The sequence below is a fragment of the Acartia tonsa genome, chromosome 2 (assembly GCF_053477335.1).
Source record: "Acartia tonsa isolate MP-2025a chromosome 2, ASM5347733v1, whole genome shotgun sequence".
Taxonomy (NCBI): domain Eukaryota; kingdom Metazoa; phylum Arthropoda; class Copepoda; order Calanoida; family Acartiidae; genus Acartia; species Acartia tonsa.
The window spans coordinates 12,402,335-12,422,893 of record NC_137261.1 but is presented as its reverse complement, the minus strand read 5'-3'; the positions used below and the strand labels follow the sequence as shown (position 1 = coordinate 12,422,893).

General features: G+C 31.1%; 1 protein-coding gene across 1 annotated transcript in view; it reads left to right on the top strand.

The window, feature by feature from the left end:
- The window catches only part of LOC145304582 (uncharacterized), a 38,308-nt gene extending 18,569 nt beyond the window's left edge, over nucleotides 1–19,739 (top strand). The window contains exons 5-9 of the mRNA XM_080146502.1: nucleotides 3,656–3,845; nucleotides 5,279–5,413; nucleotides 5,994–6,057; nucleotides 6,614–6,683; nucleotides 17,095–19,739. Coding sequence (XP_080002628.1) covers nucleotides 3,656–3,845; nucleotides 5,279–5,413; nucleotides 5,994–6,057; nucleotides 6,614–6,683; nucleotides 17,095–17,685 — 1,050 coding nt within the window. The 3' untranslated portion in view covers nucleotides 17,686–19,739. The remainder of the gene's footprint in view (nucleotides 1–3,655; nucleotides 3,846–5,278; nucleotides 5,414–5,993; nucleotides 6,058–6,613; nucleotides 6,684–17,094) is intronic.
- Nucleotides 19,740–20,559: the final 820 nt, after the last annotated feature.

Sequence of the window (20,559 nt, the reverse complement as noted above, 5' to 3'; positions counted from 1 at the left end):
TTTGCCAAACAAGCCCCTAGAAGGAAAGTCCCAAAATGAAATCTGTAAATGTTACTGAGTTCCATTATGGTAACAAAAGATTTTTTAAAAAAATCCGGTTGATATCTTTAAAAATAGGCTCAGAACTCATATTATTAGTGTTTTGGTGGGTCTTTTGCTCCACAAGCTCCTAGAAGGAAAGTCCCAAAATAAAATGTGTAATGGTTACTTAGTTCAGTTTTATTTAAAAAGCTTTCTTTCTCTGTGTTGATATCTCTTTTACTTCTTGAGATAACTACTGTTTACCGAAGAGGGGGGCAAGTAGGGGCACAGAAGTTTAACTGCCAGTTTTTGCCGGTTTTGGTGCTGGAGGCGCCGATTTTTTTTAACTGAGCATAATATCTTAATAAGTTGTAACTATAAGCAGTGAAAAAAGTGACAAAAAAAGATATTTTTTAGGCCTTTTCAAAGGGCAGTTTTGAAATCCCGTTATTTCATAAAAAAAATTAAAATGCCTAGAGAATGGCTTGGAAGATGAATTCAGGTGTTCTGCATATTTTAACTTAAACACATAAGGCCAAAAATATAATATCCCAAAAATCTGTTGTCAAAGTCTACTCTACACCTAGCGCTGGCGATTTCTATTTTCACAGGTATAAAATGCATGGTTTTAGAAAACTGACTGGCGCTAGGTGTAGAGTAGACTTTGACAAAAGATTTTTGGGATAATATATCTTTGTCCTTATGTGTTTAAATTGAAATATGCAGAAGAGCTTAAAACCTGCACATTGCTGAGATATTGTTAAAACCGCCGTGCTACCGTTATCTGTTGATATTTTACATGCCTGGCGCTAGGTCGCCAGTAGAGATAGAGAGCTGAAATTTTGTACATGTATTACTAGGCTCCTAAAGTAACTTTTTAGGTTAGCAGAAGACTAAAATTCGAAAAGTGTATGAAAAGATCTAATCGACATATTTGTCCTTGTTTTATATGAATAGTTATTTTCATATTTCCACAATATTTCAAATGTTAAACCTAGAAAAAGATAATTTAAAATATTCAAATTTTATCAGGGATGGAGAGGACAATAGGGGTTGAAATAATCTACATTGCTTTCCCTCCCCAAATGGCCAGGGAGGAGAGGACGTGAACTGTAAATTGTAATGGTCCCCTTTATAAACAAGTTTCGTTGGCTTAAAAACTTTTTGGAATATTAATGAAATCTTGTTTTGATAGTACAGTGTCAAAATATTTTCACCTTTAATTTTCTTCATTTTATAATAATTTGGGGTTAGCTGTCCATTAATTCATCGCCCATTGTCTTATCCTTTAATATCCCAGCTAGAGGTTAATTAATGATAATATGGACGACAATTAAATTATTGTCCGTTGTCCTATCCCAAGAATGGATGTATTATGAATTGAATCTTACACCATATAATCATGTACTCTAATAAAGTAAAACTTGCAGCTGGCTAAATTAACGATTCTCCTCGTTATATTCAATATCCATTATCCCAATATTCCTGGATTTTTGGTTTAAATTTTGTTGTCGAACAAAAAACAGATTGCTATGTCAACACAAATTTGAGATGGAGAGCAAGATAGATAGATAAAATGATGAATGGAGAGATGGATATAGATAGATAGATAGAATGAAAAAATTGAAAAGTAATAATTTTCAAAGAGAAAAATAAAGGTCTTTTAATATATTGAAAAAAATACTTTCTTTAGAAATAGTCTGTAATTATTTTTTTATTTATTTCATCCCCTTATATTATTTTTTACTTAAAAAAGAACTATCATCAAAATTAAATGCTTAACTCACCCCCCCCCCCTCACAACCAGAGGACCTTATTGGGCAAAGTGGTTTCTGTTAAGTGGTATGATATTTATCTTGTAATAATCTATCCTTGCTATTCAAGTTTACATACCGCAGCATATTAAGGGCAGGTTAATGCATTAATTAAAATTCTTATCAACATAACATCGAGTGTATTGTCCAGGGATACGTATATGGATTCTTGAAAATAATTAAAACATTAAATATGCTAAATTGTATCCTATAAGATCTCAAAAATTGCTGGATAGTTAAAAACTCGGCGGCCCGTTTTACAGATACTATCTGTTGCGCCATTAGCATCTAGATCTGTATACGAAGGGTAGGGAAAGCAGAACAATAACCTAAAGCTATCCTAAGAGTTAAATCTAATATCTAAATAGCCTAAAACCCCCCTTGTGACCTATGTAAAGCTTACTTAAAAAGGAGAACTCAATCAGTTCATTAGTTAACGCAAATCTTAAGCTTCATACAAAAAGGCCTTACAAATTTTCTGTGTGAAGATTCTCGCGTGACCAATATTTAAAGATCTTTGTGAATTCCTCTGTATCTACTCTATAACTATCATTTTCGTCAGTATATTTATGTATGTCCTTGGATAACCTGGTATATAACTTATTGCATTGTTACTAATGTATAAATGATGTATGAACCAAAGTTTTTAAAATTAACGTTCTTTCAAAACAACAAAAATATGATGTATTTTTATCCAATGCTGATAATTTAACAAGGACAAATATATCCACATAAGCAAACATCTAACAGCATTTTCAAAACGAACAGTGAAACCTAGCTTGAAAAATCCTATCATTTCTTAAGTAAATATAATGTTAAACACCTAAAATAGCATATTTTAATAATTTTAAAATGGTTTTAATTTGCTGAAATGTGAGACCATATGGAAGAATGTTTCCAACTGAGAGCTGTTAAGCATAATTGGATTATACATATCTAATTATTTATCTATCTATCTATTCATCTAGTAGATTTATCTGTCTGTCTATCCATTTACATATGTATCCACCCATCTATTTATCTTTCTATTTATCTATCAACCTATCTTTTTATTTCTAAGATATTTTAAACATAAAAAATAACACTAAATAAAAATGTAAAGAAATGTTGAATAAACTTGATAAAATATTCCATACATAAGTAATGATAAATCTGACCTATCTGATACATTTTAAAGTGTTTATTTCATGTTACCTAAAAATCCTTCATTGAAACAGCAATATAAAAATTTTCTTTGTTATACTCCTAGTGGACATTATTGTAATGTTAACCTAAATTTTAATCGTTATATTATTATTTGGATTTTGCACTAGATTTTCATATACTCTGATACCTCCACCCTCTTTACGGAATCCCCTACCCTCTTATTGGATGAACAAACTGACCAATAATTGAAGCTAAATTGACGACAAATTTTCCCCTGTCAATATATCATATTTCCATTAAAATTAGCTGTATTGAAAGTTGACCCAATTCAAATGTTGAGTGTAAATAATAGATGAGAATTGTATTCCTTGTAATAATCTACATCTATACATAATTTAGGAAATTACATTTATATTCAAAATTTATATAATATACAAATATACAATACGTATGACTATGACTTTCTAGCTTGATTTGAATTTGGGCATTTATAAACAGTTGAATAAAGTAAAACAATAGAGGGGTCACGAGCTATATGTTACACTACCCGCGGGTGGGGAGTGGGACCCTTTGCCGACTTTCAATGTTTTAGCCAATAGCGTCAAAAATATAAACACAACCAAGTCTCTAGCTACTTTGTCTAGTGTTTATTTATTTTATCTTTTTTTTTATAGGTTAGCCTTGATCTGGAAGGAAACGGCGACCCCAAGGTGTTGAACTTCAAACGGCGGAAGATCTGCAAGCTCCGTGATCTGCCGGCGGAAGGTCTAGTCTCTGATCCCGTTACTGAAGCAGTGCCACCCGCCGAAAATGCACACAGTTCTTCTATACTACTGGCTTCTGTTTCACCGACAGTTTTTATAGGTGAGTTCATTTTTGTAGTGCAGCTACTCTACATCTAGGGTATGTCCGACTGTTTGTCCGACTAGTAATCATTAATATGACAATTAAGATTATTTTGATTATCCTATAAATAAAGTAGTATTTTTTTCCCAAAGTCATAGATCTCGGAAAATGCTGGTCCGAATTAATTGTACTTTTCAGAAAATGCCTAGGGATGGTTAGAATTTGTTTTCCTGATCTCTCCTCCTAGAGGCTGAGGACGAAGCAGATAGTTTTATGTTCATGCTTGCGCGTCTAATAACGCTTACTGTTATTAATTAAATAAAATGTAATGACTGCGCTACTTTTGGGGATATTTGTCCAAGATTTTCTTCAAATTTTAATTTAAAAAGCTTAAAGTATGTAATGTATTTAATTAAAATGGAAATATATTAGGATTGACCTTGAATTGTAAAAGAAAGGGAAAATTATGTAAGTAGCGCAGCTACCATTGAACAAGGATATGTAAGTGCGTATGTACGTGGCTGTTGGAAGTAAGTTAAGGAGGCCTATCATAAGAAGTCCTTTAATTAATACGAATGTTTTTTACTTATGCAGTTTTTATGCAATAATTCAGTATAATAGTTTATTGTGTTATTTATATCAAACATTTAGTTAACATGTTACTATTGGAATACTTATGTACATTTCTGTCCTTGTTTTTATTAAAATTTTGTATTTTAATTTAGGTAACATATTTCATAACACATATTGTTGTAATTAGGGGTTAACTTCAATTTTTATTGTTCTTAATATGTTGTAAAAGGAAATTTAAAAAGTGCCCTTATCTATCTAAAAGATTTTTGTTTGATTAATGCTAATGGGGAAGTTAGGGGAAAATTAACTCACTACGTATGGATGTTGTAATCCATGTTTGATATAGAATTTTTAAATTCATAAAGTAAAAAAATACAAAAAAGAAATAAATTTCTGATTTTGAATATTGTAAGCAATGTATGGATACTGTTTTAATTGGCTCTTTCTCATTTACAAAAGCAATTAAGAATCGCATGTGTAAAAGAGAATACGCTTCATAAAATATGTATGCCTATTTTTCTTTCTATCCATTAATCTATCTATCTAAAAGCTAAAAAAATTTAAGTAAACACTACATAGAATATGCTATACCATGTTTTTCTTTATAAATCCATCATTCATCTATCTATCTATCCCTAAGATAATGATGAATCTATCCATTAATCTATCTATCTATCCACTCATCCATATATTCACTCATCTATCCTTCTATTCATCCATTTATCCATTCGTCTGCATATTCATTTATCCATCTGTCCATTTGTCCATCTATCCATTCATATATCCTTTTATCTATCTATCCATCCATATATCCAATTATTCATAGATCTAATTGTCTATATATCTATGCATCTAACTAACCATATATCTATTTAAAGGAATGGGAGCCGCCTCCGCAAGCATCCTGTTGTTGGCAGTGTTGCTAGCTGTCCTCTACGTCAAGCGTATTCGGAAGCGCGGCCATCAGCTCGAGAATGAGGGCAGTCTTCGCAGCTCTATGCATCTTCATTCAGGTACGGTCGACTGACTGACAGTCGAACACAGTAATAGTGTCTGACTGATTATGACGTAACAAAAAAATTAGCTAATGAGAGGCCATTATAAATTTTACCATTGGTCAATAACGGCCTCTCATTAGCTAATTTTTTTTTGTTACGTCATAATCAGTCAGACACTATTACTGTGTTCCTGACAGTCCAACTGACCAAGACTACACAGATTGATATTCATACAGATTATTAGATATATGCAGATAGACATACAGTCAGTTATACAGATAGACATACATTCAGATATACAGACAGACACATAGGCATACTGTCAGATATACAGACATACAGATAGACATATGTACAGTCAGTTATACAGACAAACATATAGACATACAATCAGGTAGACTCTGACATACAGATAGACTGATGAAAATATTTAGAAAGACAAGTAGACATAAATTTAGGTAAACATACATCATAAAGGACAGACTGGTAATTAAACATACATCTATAATCTATATAGACAGATAATATTCCCACTGAAAGACTGACCAATATATCAAAATATATGAATGTATTCTTTAAAGATATTTTACTTTAGAATTTGAGTATACAGAGAAGCTTCCCCCAACCGCTGAACTGCTTATGGAAGCCGCTAAATCAAGGGATCAATACTTAAATACTTTTTTTTATTATTGGCCAGGGCCTGCAACCCTAAGCACCCTTCCCTGTTTTAGATATGAACGGACAGACTAATAGTTGTTCAACACACTGACAGACACAATGACAGACATCCTGTTACTTTATTATGATGATATAAGCATTTAAACCCAACTTTTTCACAATAATGAAAAACAAGGATAATTATGTTTCCAGTACGGCATCGAAACTGATTAATATCCGCTGGAAAAAATCATATTTAGCTAACAAAACTGGTTTTGACCTCATAATTTTTCATATTGATATCCGCGGAAAGATTTTTATAATAAGATGCGATAAATAATGATATACAATATTATCCTTTCTGTAATTTATAATTACTTGTTGAAACGTTTCGACACTCAAATTAATTAACCAACCAATCATATTTTAATAAAAGTCTCCAAAGATGTTAGACCAACGAATAAGGAAACTTTATTATAAAACTTTGGGGATTAGTGTAATACACAGCCAAATGAGCCCTTCCCTCCTGACAAAAATCTATTTATGTATTGATACTAGAAACCTTGGACCAAACAATGTGAATATAACTAATTGTGATTCATTTGCTACCCTGGCTAGCTTCACTCAGGTACGTTTATTTGCTATCTTGCTTTTTATCTATCTATCTATCTACGTACATTATATCTACATTATTAAAGTGTGTAAAAAATAAACTTCTCGGCGTCTGTCTAAATGGATATACTTGGATATTTAGACAGAGAAATTATTGTTTATTTAGGTTGCTAATATGGACTTCATTTATTGGTCAGTTCGTTTATCCACTAGGATGTGAGGGAATGGGGTAAAGGGGGAGATGGGGGTAACGTACTTTTAGCCAGAATCGAGTTTCAACATAATATATCGATTGGTATTGGTTATATAGCTATGTATGTTAAAAAAAATACCTTTTGTTGTTATTTTCATGTTCTTGCATTCTTATCTTGGTTATATATTTATTCTATTTCTTTAACTATCTAACAATCATTTTATATCCATGTTTTAAATTTTTTCTTAAATCTCTATACCTATATTTTCTAATTAAAAAAACTTTTCAAAAGTAGAATTGATTATTTTTATATTTCTAATGAAAGAAAAATTTAAATTTAATAAATCCTGGTTTTTATTTAAGTATTCTTTATTAATTAATTTCGATGATAATATTGAAAAAAATATTAGACATAAAGTATACTAGAACCTTCTTTGATATGACAGCTTAGCCAAAAGGTCATTTTAGAGTTTTTTGTTGACTGGGATTAGAATTTTCTAAAATAGCTTAAAACAAACACAACGCTTTCTAAATATTTTAGATATTCACAGACAAACAAACATCCAACTATTTTTACAGATCTAGATCTACTGAAACACCTCTATTTTTACACTTAATCTCAAATAATCAGATTTTAGCCCGCTGTGCGTTTTTCATATATTTTAGTTGTCTTAAAAAGACTTCACAAAAATGTACAATTAAATTTATTTGATTAATAGATTAACGTCAGGCTCGTGTATGTACAGAGATATCATTGAGAGGGAGGGGTGGGTGGGTTGCACTCCCCTCTCGTGCGTCCATGATTAAAGATAGTAAATTCTGAGCTTATAATAAGTGTGTAGAGTAATTTTTTTTGGCCACTAAGTAAGCAAAAATTGTACAGAGTGGAAAAGTTTATTTGTTGAAACTTTTCTTTTCATTACGGTTGGAAATTGATATGGTTTAAAGCTTTTCTGTAGATTTATCTATGTATAGATTAAAGAAAAAATTATCCTGTTATGCTAGATTGAAAGTTAATAGTTGAAATGTATATTTGTCTGTCTTTACATAAATATATCGTTAACTCTGTAACCAGTTTTCATTTTCAGGGGGGATTTTGTCAACCACACACTCCCCACCCCGCACACAAAAATCTGAAACTTCTGATTTTGGGTTTTCCCGCTTCTTTTATTAACCTAGAGAATAGAAGCTGCTTTTTATAAACCCTTAAAATAAAAGGCTTTCAACATCAACTGCTGAGAACTAAACACGTTCTTGTTCTCTTGACTGAAATAAAGTAGAGATAAAAAGATCTGAGGGATGTAGAATTATAATTCATGGAGTGTTATTAAGGAATAGAAATTTCTCTTATATGTTAAAATGAATGAAATAATCTTTTCATTTCATCCAATTCTTTTGCTACATTTTACCCTTGAAAAGACAATTGAAGGTAAGGTTGAGGATTCATGTTGTTCTTCTCTCATTGTCCTCTCTTTCTCTAGAATTTTACATTTTGAGAAAAAGAATGTCCTTTCTACGTTTTGAGATTTGAGAGGGTATAGGTGGTCTTTTTTGGGGGTACCTATGCACAAAATCCCACTCTCCTTATGTTATATTAATTGTTGCTTCGCACCTAGCCTCTAGGGGATGTAAGGAAAGTAGTCTAAAGCATTTATGCATATTCCCTGTTCAAATTTATTCAGACCAGCCATTTTCAAGATCTTTAGCTTCAGACATATATAACAGGATAGGATGATTAAAATAGTTATTTCTCGTATCGTATTATAAACGGCTTTCCGCGGATATAGAACGTACAATTATAGGATTAAAACTAGTTTTTTTAGCCCCGTGGTGCCGAAGGCACCGGCTAAGAAAACTAGTTTTAATTTATGATTGTACATTTCTATATTCGTAGAAAACTGGATATAATACGATGCTAGACATAGTTTTTTCGTATTCATGAGAACCGGTTCCTATCCACCGGATTCAAATGAATACGAGAAACTATTATTCCTTAATGTTTGTTGTAAGTAAAAAGTTTGACGGACAGGTGATGTTTGTGTGAAATCTTTTTTACAAATATAATTTAGGTGTTCTTACAAAGCAATTAAAATTACCTTTAGGTTTTCTCCGGTCGAAAAAAGTTCATAAGTTACACAATCTGTCTTTTAAACCACTATTCTATAGACCAATACATCTACAAACCCACGTTCATGATTATTAATGGATTTATTATTACTTGGATGTTACACAACATTTTCATGTTCTTTAATAAAGTTAAAATTGCAGCAGGTTAAAATAACGATAACTACGATCCACCCCCCTTACTCCATCCCCTCCCCTCCTACTGGATGAATGAACTAACTAATAAACGAGTTTTCTGTTAGCAGCTTAAATTTACGACAATGAATATTATGTAGTAATATATTGGTTTACTGTTAATTTCAATTTTTGAAAACTTGTTACATGATTTTCCTTATTTACAATGTATAAACACACCTTTTTTTTTACATAAGTATAAATATAATCTTTGAATGTTTTTATGCGTTTTCAAGTATTAAGTTTAATCTGAGTCTCACCTGTTTAAAAATACTTAACAGCAATATCATATTTCTCATTTAAAAAGCACTTTTCCCTCTTTAGAAGCAAAGCTTTTCTTTATTTATGGTTTGTACATAAAAATGTCAGAACGGTCATTTTTATCATGATAGATTTGTCAAATCTTATTAAAACTTTGAAAATGGCAAAGCTACTTCAAAAGTTAAACCTAAAGGCAAGTACGGCTATTAAAAGTCCCAGAATTTTCATACAATTTGGACACAATTGAAGTTCGATTTATGGAGGGAGGGGACATTGTATTGAACACGTACTCTCATTTGTTGACTTAAAACTTTAGGTTCTTTTAAAATCTTGATTAGTTATTTCAAACTAGCAGTGTCAAAACTTTTCAACCAATATGATAATAATCAGCTAAAGGAGTATTTATTTTATTATTGAAAGTGCACATCAATTGATTACTATTGTCTTATCCCTTAATATGACTGCTGAAACTACTTATCACCTCAACAACTAACAATTCTCGCCCCCATCTCTTCTTGAACCAAACAAAAAAAAGTTGAAAAGAAAAATGATAAAGAGAAAGGTGAAAGAAAGGGAGTTTCAACTTTTTACTCAAACTTTGCTTTATTAACAAAGCATTTATTCAAAAGAAGTGTTTCTTCAAAGTCACAAAAAAGAAAAGAACTTTTTCTGTAGTCAAAATACATTTCTGAAAATTTAGTATAGAACCAATGCAGTGGCCAAATAAGCCAATATATTTGGCTGACGGAAAAGTTATACAGATAAGTTTTATAATAATTTCAAAAGCTCATTTTCAAAATAGAATTTTTTTTCAATATAAAAGGAACACAAATCAAAGAGACTTAAGCTGAATGTTATTGTGAGAGGCAGAGATACAGAGTCTGGAAAAAACATGAAGTATTATTATTATAAAAATTCTTCTTATATTTTTATTAAATAACTATCATACATGAATAGATATATTATTAATAGGAAGTTGCAGCAAATTATCATGTACTCTAATAAAGTGATGCTCGCAGCTGGCTAAAATTACTATACTCCCCTACTAAATCCCCTCCCCTCCTACTAAATAGATGAAATGACAAATGAATGATGTCCATATTAGCAAGCTAAATCATCGACAAATTTACCCCTGTCAAGATAACCACGTATGTCCAATATCCATTTATACAAGGTATAATATTCTACCTATTCTATTATCCATAATTATGCTGCGTTAGTGATGGACATACTTATTTTTTATTTTTAATTAAATTGTTTTTCATGATCCTTATCCTTGTTTATTTGCTAAGTACATGAATTTAGGGATCTTAATAGATAAGACAATGAACAATTGACATACATCCCAATAATGATGATAAATACCCCTTCTGTAGATAAAATTAATGGTTGAAATGATTGGAACAAACCAATAAAGAATTAAGTCTTGAGCCAAGACATAAAATAAAATTTTCCTAAATTACATGGATAATTTATAGCTCAATGTCCCCTCCCTCTCTCCCTGACTTGTATTCAACTCATTGAAATATTATTAAGTTGTTTTCTTACAAATAAAAACTCGACACAATACGCACTTCAAAGTTCAATTCATGGCACGTTTATAAAGCACTTTTAAAATATTTGAGTGTGTGTAGCATCTCTATAAGTGACCTTATCACTCACATATGCTGCTGGCTGAATTGCTAACACTCGCATTCATTTTAGGTATCCTATTATATAAAGTAGAAAGTTTTTTTTTGTCTGAAGCTTAAGATTTCGAAATCATTGAGTTTTTCCTTTAGGGAAGCTTTGCATAGGTCCAGGAATGGTTTTAGACTAGTATTCTACCCCTATCCTACCTATTTAAAGACATAGTCCCTAGATGCTAGGGGCACAGCTGTAAATACTTTCTAAATGCATCTAAAGTGTCTTTTATTACAACTTTTGTATCTTTCATAAATTAATATTTTTGTTTGTGAGGCTAGTTTGTTGATAGGAATAATTTAGTTTGAGAAGTTTATGGCACCCAAAGTTTTCTTTAATAAGGAATAATTTTAGAGTAGCTGCGCAGACAATAGCTACAAAGTAATTTTACAAAAAGAAAATTTGAAAAATCTAAATTATTTAATTAAATGAGAATGCTTCAAGTGGCTGATTTTGAGGGTCCTTTTGCATAACATGTGCGCATAAACATTGAACTTTATTCTTATATAATGTATGAAAAAAGCAAAAAAAGTTGATTAATAAGACGTTTACCTACTGTAAGTAATGTTTTGGAAGGTCTCCAATAATGTATTATCATATCAATGTAATAATAGCAAAGGTTATTACAGTAGTAAAGTAGTAAGTAAAAAGAGACAAATATTTGATTTTTTTTCTTGCAATTTTTGATTAATCTATGATCCAAAAAGGCTAAAGAGGGTATATTTTAATTTTTAAAAAAGGTTCATGTACCCTTTAACAAATTATTTAGAAATTTTTTTTATTTTTTATACAATATCATAATTAACACATGACTTAAAACCAACATTGTAAAAGATTGTATATTGTTAATTGAAGGAAAGGTCATGTCATGTACAATTGTACACTTTTACTAACTAATAATATAAAAATATGACTTAAATACTGCATTATGACCCAACCTCAGAAAAATAGTTTATGATCACTTTAACCCTGGTTTATTATAATAATGATAATTATATGCTATATCAACATTAGAATTCCCTCAGCCATATAACCTTACCAGAAATTTTGTCAGGGATAGTTATTCTGAATTATAAATAGTTGTAAAGGTAAACATTCTGATTTCAAAGACCTTGTAAGGAGGGAGATGTAGTCATCATGTAAAAAAAAATACAGTTTTGTATCAAAAATTGTCTGAATTTCACTGATTTTTAACACATACTGATCAAGATTTTTGAAATATCTGATCTTATCAAGACTTGACAAAATTACTTGAATAGTCTGTTTTACTGTAATTTTTTTTTTCTCCATATATTATCTTTCGTCATAACCTGACTAGAGAAAAGGCAATAAAGTTTATTCGATATTACCAAACAATTATCTAGTATTATTACTGGCAGCGTATTCATAGTTTTTTTAGTTAAGCACAGAACACCTACTTCCCCCACACCACTATTTTTATAAAAAAAAAGGGTGGGGAGTATAATTCTTTAAAGCGTTTTTTGGATCAAAGACAGATTATGTGAAGTTTTCGGTGTTCGCTGGGAACTTTTTGACAGGCAAAAAATAAGCGTAAAGTTGGAATATAATAGTTTTCCCATAGCGTCTGAAAGAGTTATAAATAAGCCTATTATGGAAAAAAAGACGAGTAATTTTTTTTCTTTACGTATCTCTAATAATTATAACGTTTAATTTCTGTATGGAAATCGGTTGTTTTATATTCCCACTTATTCTCCTGTATGTACATATTATAGTTTCCCCATGATATATATGCATGTTTAATCACAACATTACATGTCCTGGTTTGTCGTTGGAGGATTGGGGGGGGGGGGGGGGGGGGGTGTTCTCCGAAATTGAGGCTGGCTAGCTTACCCTAGTAAAACCTGGAACTATTTGTTGACTTATAAATTTACTGTTTTAAATCGAATATATATGTATATATGTTTTAGAGACAGATGTCATGGACAAGGACATTGGACTATGAACCAAAATTTAAATTAAATTTAATAAACACGTTCCCATATTCGTTGACTTTTAACTTTGAATCGGTTTTGATTAAACTAGCAGCGTCTTTACTATTCAGCCAGTAATTCTAACCTTTGGAAGGGGTATTTTTTTTTAATGTAAATCATTCTTTTTTATATAAATTTTATATTTTTAAATAACTAACATAAAAAGAGCATATTCTATAAATGAAAAACATTAAAGAGGCCAAATATTGGCATATCATTATAAGAAGAGGCGTTCGTTTAGTTCAAAAATGAGATATTTTTTTAGCGAAAAAAATACATACCAATTTAAAAATTATGTTTTTTGCACTGCATATCACATTGTTTGTTTGTTGAATCCTACATACCGAGGAGTAAAACATCTGCTTTTTTTTGTGAAGATTATCTTTTCCAATACATATCTACTCTATAAGTCATTATAACCGTCCGTCTGTCATAATTTAATTATGTTAAGCTTTGTGATTCATAAAATGTATTTGACTACTAAATAAGTTATTGTAAAGATTCCCCTTATAAAAATTCATTTACTGTAGAACTCCTTTTTCCGCTGTTAAGAATGATAACCTTATATAAATATTATAATGTTTATATTAATAATCACTCATGTATAAGAATAGAAAAAGAATTTTTTTTTATATCCTTTTTACACCAAAGATAAACAATATTTAGTATTAGTCAAACATTAAAGTAAAAAATAGGGGGGGGGGGGGCACGAGCTATATGTAACTCTACCCACGTGACCCTGTGCCGACTTTCAATTGGGTCTTTGAATATCAACCCATAGCGTCAGAAATATAAACGCAGCCACGGCCCTTTCAAAAGAACAGAAAGCAAATAATTGGTTAATCAAGGGGATGTGTGTTGTACCATTTCTTCTCCATTTACTAAGATATCTAAGGGTATAAGACATTATACCATAAACAAGCAACCTAATTATGATTACCCCACTGTTGGTTAAAATTATTGGTTGATAGGTTTAGACACTGCTGGTTTAAACAAAAACAAACCATTTTATAAATATTTATTAAAGGCCTTAGAGTTTTTAGCCAACGAATGAGAAAATGTGTTGATAAAACTTTGGTTACAGTCCAATTTCCCCTACTTCTTTGTCATTACTTATCCCTATATCCCTGGTTCAAATGAAATAAGAATTGGATCAAATTCCATGTATTGTTAGCTCAAGAACATTTTTGAAGTTGTTCAATAACAATCATTGGAGAAGGATAAAATAAATTGAAAACAAAGACAATTATGTCAATAAGTAGCGCAGCAATAACATAACAGGAAAACAAGAACAAGCGATTTCAAAGGCAAAGTGCCTAGTCAATTACAGACCCCCCCCTCTCTATTATTCTAAAATGAATTTGAAATAAAGAGGAGGGGGGGGGGGGTAATTTTGTCTCTTTTTTTACCTTAGAAAACTTTAGGTTGGGTTCTAGATAGCCCCGCAAATTTCAACCCTTTTAAATGTATGCCAAAAATGAAGAAAAAAATTGCTATTATCGTTGCTAATAGAGAGAAGAGCTAAATTTCTAAAGCAAAATAGATTTTTAACAGATGATTTATCACTTTATATGTGGCCACCCTTTATATGAATGAAAAACAACATCTTAAATAGTAGTGTGCAATCAATTCCGCACAAGTAGTGAAATCTGCAAATCTGCGCGAATTTGCCCTTCCCATTCCATATTTTATATTTGCAATTGTGTCTTTTGGGGAATATGAAACAATTTTTTTAGACATTGATGTAGAATATACGTGGATATTATGATAGAGGGAATTTGTCGTCAATTAAGCTTGGAACTCATTTATTGGTCAGTTCTTTCATCAGTAGAAGAGGTGTAGTAAGGAGTGTAGGGGGAATCGTTATTTTAGTCCGCTGCAAGTTTCACATTATTAGTGAACATGAAAATCTGGTGTAAGATCTAAGATATATCTATTTTGCGCACGCGAAAGCACAAGTATTGAAATTTGAAGTGTTTATGTGTTAAGAAATCGCTTATCATATAGCACAATCTTAGTGTTCACTTAATCATACCACAAAAACGACTTTAAATTATACTCTAATTTTTGAAAGAATCTTTATTTAACGTTTTATAACGATGGAACGATATTAAAATGATTAAATTTACGCTTTGTTTTTTTACGTTCTATCACAATGATATAATTGTTAAAAAAGAAAATGAAAGGCATTTTGACTGGTGGATAAGTTTAATGTATTGTATAGAATATCCATCCCATCTTTAAATCCTTTCTATACTGTATTTATTTAAGACAATCATATATGGTAAAACCCTCTCAAAGCTAAGGACTTTTCTTTTGTAATCTATATTTATATGATCTACAACTTTTGAGTGTTTTCATTATTTAAGTGCTTTGATTGTAATATAACCAGGGAGGAAGGGGATATTGGACTGGAAATAATAATAATTAAATAATTGTACATCAATTTATCATCCATTGTTTTATAACTTAAGAAATTAATTAAAGTAAATTGGCCTAAATGAAAAAAAACAAGTTTTAAGTCAGGACTGCCTGAAGATTATAGACGCAAAAAAAGAACTAATGATCTTTTAATGGGGAGGTTTTCATTAGCCTTCAAGTTTTGGTCGTAGATAGTTTTTATGCTATTTTATGGTTTGTTTTATTCAGGATACTTCAACAACCATTATCGAAGCATTTGTATAATAACTTCACCTGTAAGATCTAAAATTAGGTATAGGAAACTGTAAGAATGAATAAATAAAGAAAGTATATGCAAATGCATAGTAGAGAGCCTTAGAATTTGGTCATGTTTTAGCATAGAAAATGTATACGCCCCTTTAGGTCTTTCTGGGCACTCGAGGGAGAGGTGGGGGAAGTGGAAAAGTCAGCTTTCACTTTCTATTTTTGATTTGAAAAGAAAGGTTAATTTTTTCGGGAGTTTTATTTTTTATATGTATGATTTCTCTTTTGAGGGTTGAGGTACCCACCAACAAAAAGATCTTCAATGACATATAGGAAACATCACTGTATAGGAGAACAATGTCGTCCTAGATAATAGCGAGATCTTCAGCTTCAGAAGTTCAGACAGACACACAAGCAAACAGACATACTGTTACTCTTTATGAAGACAATGATCTTCCCATGATTTATATAATGAAAATCATGTATAGCATCGTATAACAGACAATTTTAAACGAATATTATAATAAAAATCCTAAAATCAATTTTATTTTACATTTTAATATCCGCGGAAAGTTGTCTTTAATACGATGCAATGCCAGTTTTTCTATTGGAACATGACCTACATCTGAGGTCCTCTGATGCATAGATATATAGTAATATATTTAATGTAATAAGAAATAAAAATATAATAGATAATAGTAATATATTCCCCTTACAAATACTTAGAAATAACTTTAATATGGTTATTATATGGTATTTTAAATACAACAAGAACAAGTATATCCATAAGAAACATAGCGTTGCATTTCATTTTTTGAACAACCAAAATTGGGGATGCACACAAAAATAATTATAATTTACTTGTTTATATTTAAATACTTTTTAATAAGTTAAATTTAAATATATCATTTAAAAATAAAATAGGGATAAATTTCTTCAAAATTTTTAATTTACATCATCATTTTTTGTCTACAATTGTCTATCTTAAAAAATTACTTGAAATTCTGATATGATAGTGTTTTTTCCAACTGTGTAGCACCCTTATATCTCATCAATCAGACCAAGACATAACTTTACCTTGTTATACATTATATTAACCTTTATCTATCTACTATATATCTATCTTCTATATATCTATTTGCCATCCATCTATCTATCTCTTTATCGATCCATAAATATATCTATATATCCATATATAAATCTATCCATCTATCCATTTATCCATCCATCCACCCAGCCATTCATCCATCTATCTATCCATCCGTCCATCAACCTTTTTATCTATTTATCTGTTCCAATATCTACCCTACCTATTTATAATCATTTTAATATTTCAGGTGCCAATAAATCGTGCAGAGACCCCTGGGTGGGCAAGGTATTCCAGCCCCAGCGTGGCGGACTATTCCAACCCCATCACTAAATCTCCGCCTCCCCTGCCACGGCCCTCGCCGCTGACCAGTGCCCGGTCGAGCAACAGTCATCACGGCGGTTTGTTGGCGCAACCGCCAATTTTCACGCCGCGCAGCGCGTCCAGCGGGACAAGCAGCGGTAGCAGTCTACACTCCACAAGTCTTGTGTATGACACGGCCAAGTCGCGGGTGGCCACACACTTTACGCCAATCCACCGCAATAACAATCGTTCGCTGCACCGAATAGCCGGCAACGGCGGTTACGATCCCGTGGCCGCCAATATTCCGCAACACCATCATTCACATTTGCTAGACGCCCGCGGTGGCTTTAGTGGCGGCGGGGCAATTGCCGGCATCCGGCCGCAGTATAATTCGGCCGCTAATAATAGTTATCCGGATTACGAGTACACGACCCCTGGGGAGGCTTCCCCGTACAGTGTGAGCTCTGAGCTGTACAAGCATGTACTACCACAGTATTATAAATACGGAACTGAGGCTAATAAGTCGGTCCTTGTCTGATATTAGTTCAACAAAGTGATTAAAGATTAGATGTGCTGCTAAAAAAGTGATTTTAAGACTCTATAAAAACCTAAAAAGGGAAGAATTCCTAAGAAACATTTAGTAGAAAAAGAAAGGAAAAATAAGTCTTGATAATTAATATATATCAACATACTCATGAAGTCAGGAAGGGATTTACTAACCTTTCACCAATGATATAAATTAAAGAATAGTCAATAAATATTCAATCTTTTATATATCTTATTCTACTATTTGTAAATCAGAATAGTTTTCTAAATATAAAGTGATAAAAATTAGTTAAAAAGCAATAGTGATAACAAATACTAATAAAGTGTTCAATAATAAAGTCAATAGTGGTTATTTATCGCATTGTATTATAGACAGCCTTCCGTAGATATTAAAATGAAAAGAAAAATAAGGAATGATTTTCAGATTTTTATTTTAAACTTAGAGGAAATTGTCTGTAATACGATGCTAAACATGATTTTTCAATATGGATGAGAAACGGTTCTAATCCAGCGGATATTACTCGGTTTTGAAGCCATACTGGAAAAATTAATTTTAATATATTAAAATAGTCATTAATAAGGTGCTCTAATAGGGAAATAATTTTATACTTAAATAAATAAGGATTATTTAGTAAACCGCAATTTTACTAGATAGAAAAATCTAATTTTTTTTATTTGTTTTTTCTTCCAAATGTGGTAATTTTTATCTTTTTTTTTACAAAAATAGGTCAAATAAAATCAATATTTAAAATTCTATATGTTTTTTAAAGCAACATTTTATGAATGTTCCCTTTTTTCGCTCTGATGTGCCATATTTTCATTTTTGAAAAAAATACATTGATATAAATGTAAAAAAAATGTACCCTAAATATATGTAAAGATATAACCATGAAAATGTGATTTTAAACATTTTAACCTTTTTTTAACTAACAATAATAATCTTTGAATATATAACACTGCCTAATTTAAAAAAAAGACTAATTATATTTATAATTATTTTTATAAACTGCTAGAGAGTATTTAATTAATATATATTGAATATTTTTTAGCATTTAAACTAAGCTTTTAACTCAAATTAAATTAATGGTTATTTCAATCAAATATTTTTAATGGATGCCTTTGAAGTTTTTATAAATTTGGGTTTGTAATTGAACTAATATCATTTATCTTCTTTCAAGAACGATTACAGCCATAAGTAGCGAAGCTCATTGCATTGTCAATATTTTGATTTTAAGTGGACATAACAACATTCCATTCATTGACCCTGCCCCCCCCCCCTTCATTCGTTGTCTTCATTGAAGCTACGCTCTAGCGGCTACGCCCCAAGATGCATCTGGGGTTCTTTAGGGTGGGGAAAAGTCCAACCCCCTCCCTTACTTATAATTATAGTTTTTATAGAATAAAATATAAATATACCCTCCAAGGACCTACACTCTAAAGGACAACCACATCTGTCTTGCGGTGAGTAAAATCCTTCGGTACACACAGACAAACAGAGATCCTGTTACTTTTATAAAAGGATTACTACATAACATACATAAATAAGTTCTTAACTGACCAACAAGAAATATTTAAAGAGTAGCTATACTCCTAAAAAAGTCTTAAATAACCGTGATAATCCAATTTGGATAATTTGATAATTATAATCAGCTGAAATAGAAATATGTAGGTATACCTATCGTCATAAGGGCGGTTTCTCTCAAAGAGCCTATTCGAGCACAAAAAACCATAATCATTCCTTATTTTAAAATAAATTAAAAATTAGGTGGGGAGAGGCTAGTTTTTTTTGTGTATTTTACTTTAGGTTGGGTACAAGGTAGCCCCGCAGGTTCAAGGAACAGCAGGGTTAGGCATAAAGAAAAATAATACAACCCCATATTTTCCAAATATTATAAAAATAAGACACCGTCAAAGATAAGTATACCTATCATATTTGAATCCAGCTTATATTGTCTTTATGTATAGAAAATAAATTAATATTATTTCAATTATAATTATATGTAAACATTTATATATAAGATAAAATTGCTTAATAAATATGAAAATTATAAATTTTTTTATTAATAAAATATAAAACTTGCATAAGAAGCGCTGCAATAACAAGCTTAGCATGTTTTAAAGGAAATAATAAATCCGACGTCATACAATACAAATGACCAATGATAGGCAAGCATACATTTTAATTAACCAATAGTAAAAAAGTGGCCTATCATTGAACATATGTATTGTATGATATAATTTTTTAATATATAATATAAGCTGCTTTTCAAAATTGATGTAATAAGTATTGAGACAATTTTTTTTTGTAAATTACAGTACTACTAGTGGTTGCTTATATTGGATGTGGGTGTAGGAAGTTTTGGCTTGAGATAATGGAATTGCATTTTATGTGGATATAATGACAGTGGAAAGTTTGACGGCAATTTATGTAGCTAAAAAGTAGCTAATTTATTGGTCAGTTCGTAAATTAAAAGATATGACGTTCAAATTGTAAATGTTATTGTATGCATACAGTTATGCAAATCTACACACAAAAAATATTATTACTGATCGGCTGAGTACCTACCCAGGTGATAGGTTCGGATCTCGGCCCGACACCGGGTCATAACCATACACGATAAAATTATTCGTACTGTTTGTGACATAAACAGGCGAAACTCATTACCATGCACAGTGAGGATTTCTCAGACAAACGTCGTGCAATGAAAGGTTGTATGTTACTAATATCCCTGGGTAACGCATCCATTACATGCGGATGATGATCTGGATTCTCTAGATGATCACTTAAAATCGAAGGAGAATCTTGCACTTAAGAGGTTATTACCGTAAATACAAGTATAGTAACGTATGAACAGAACTATACCCT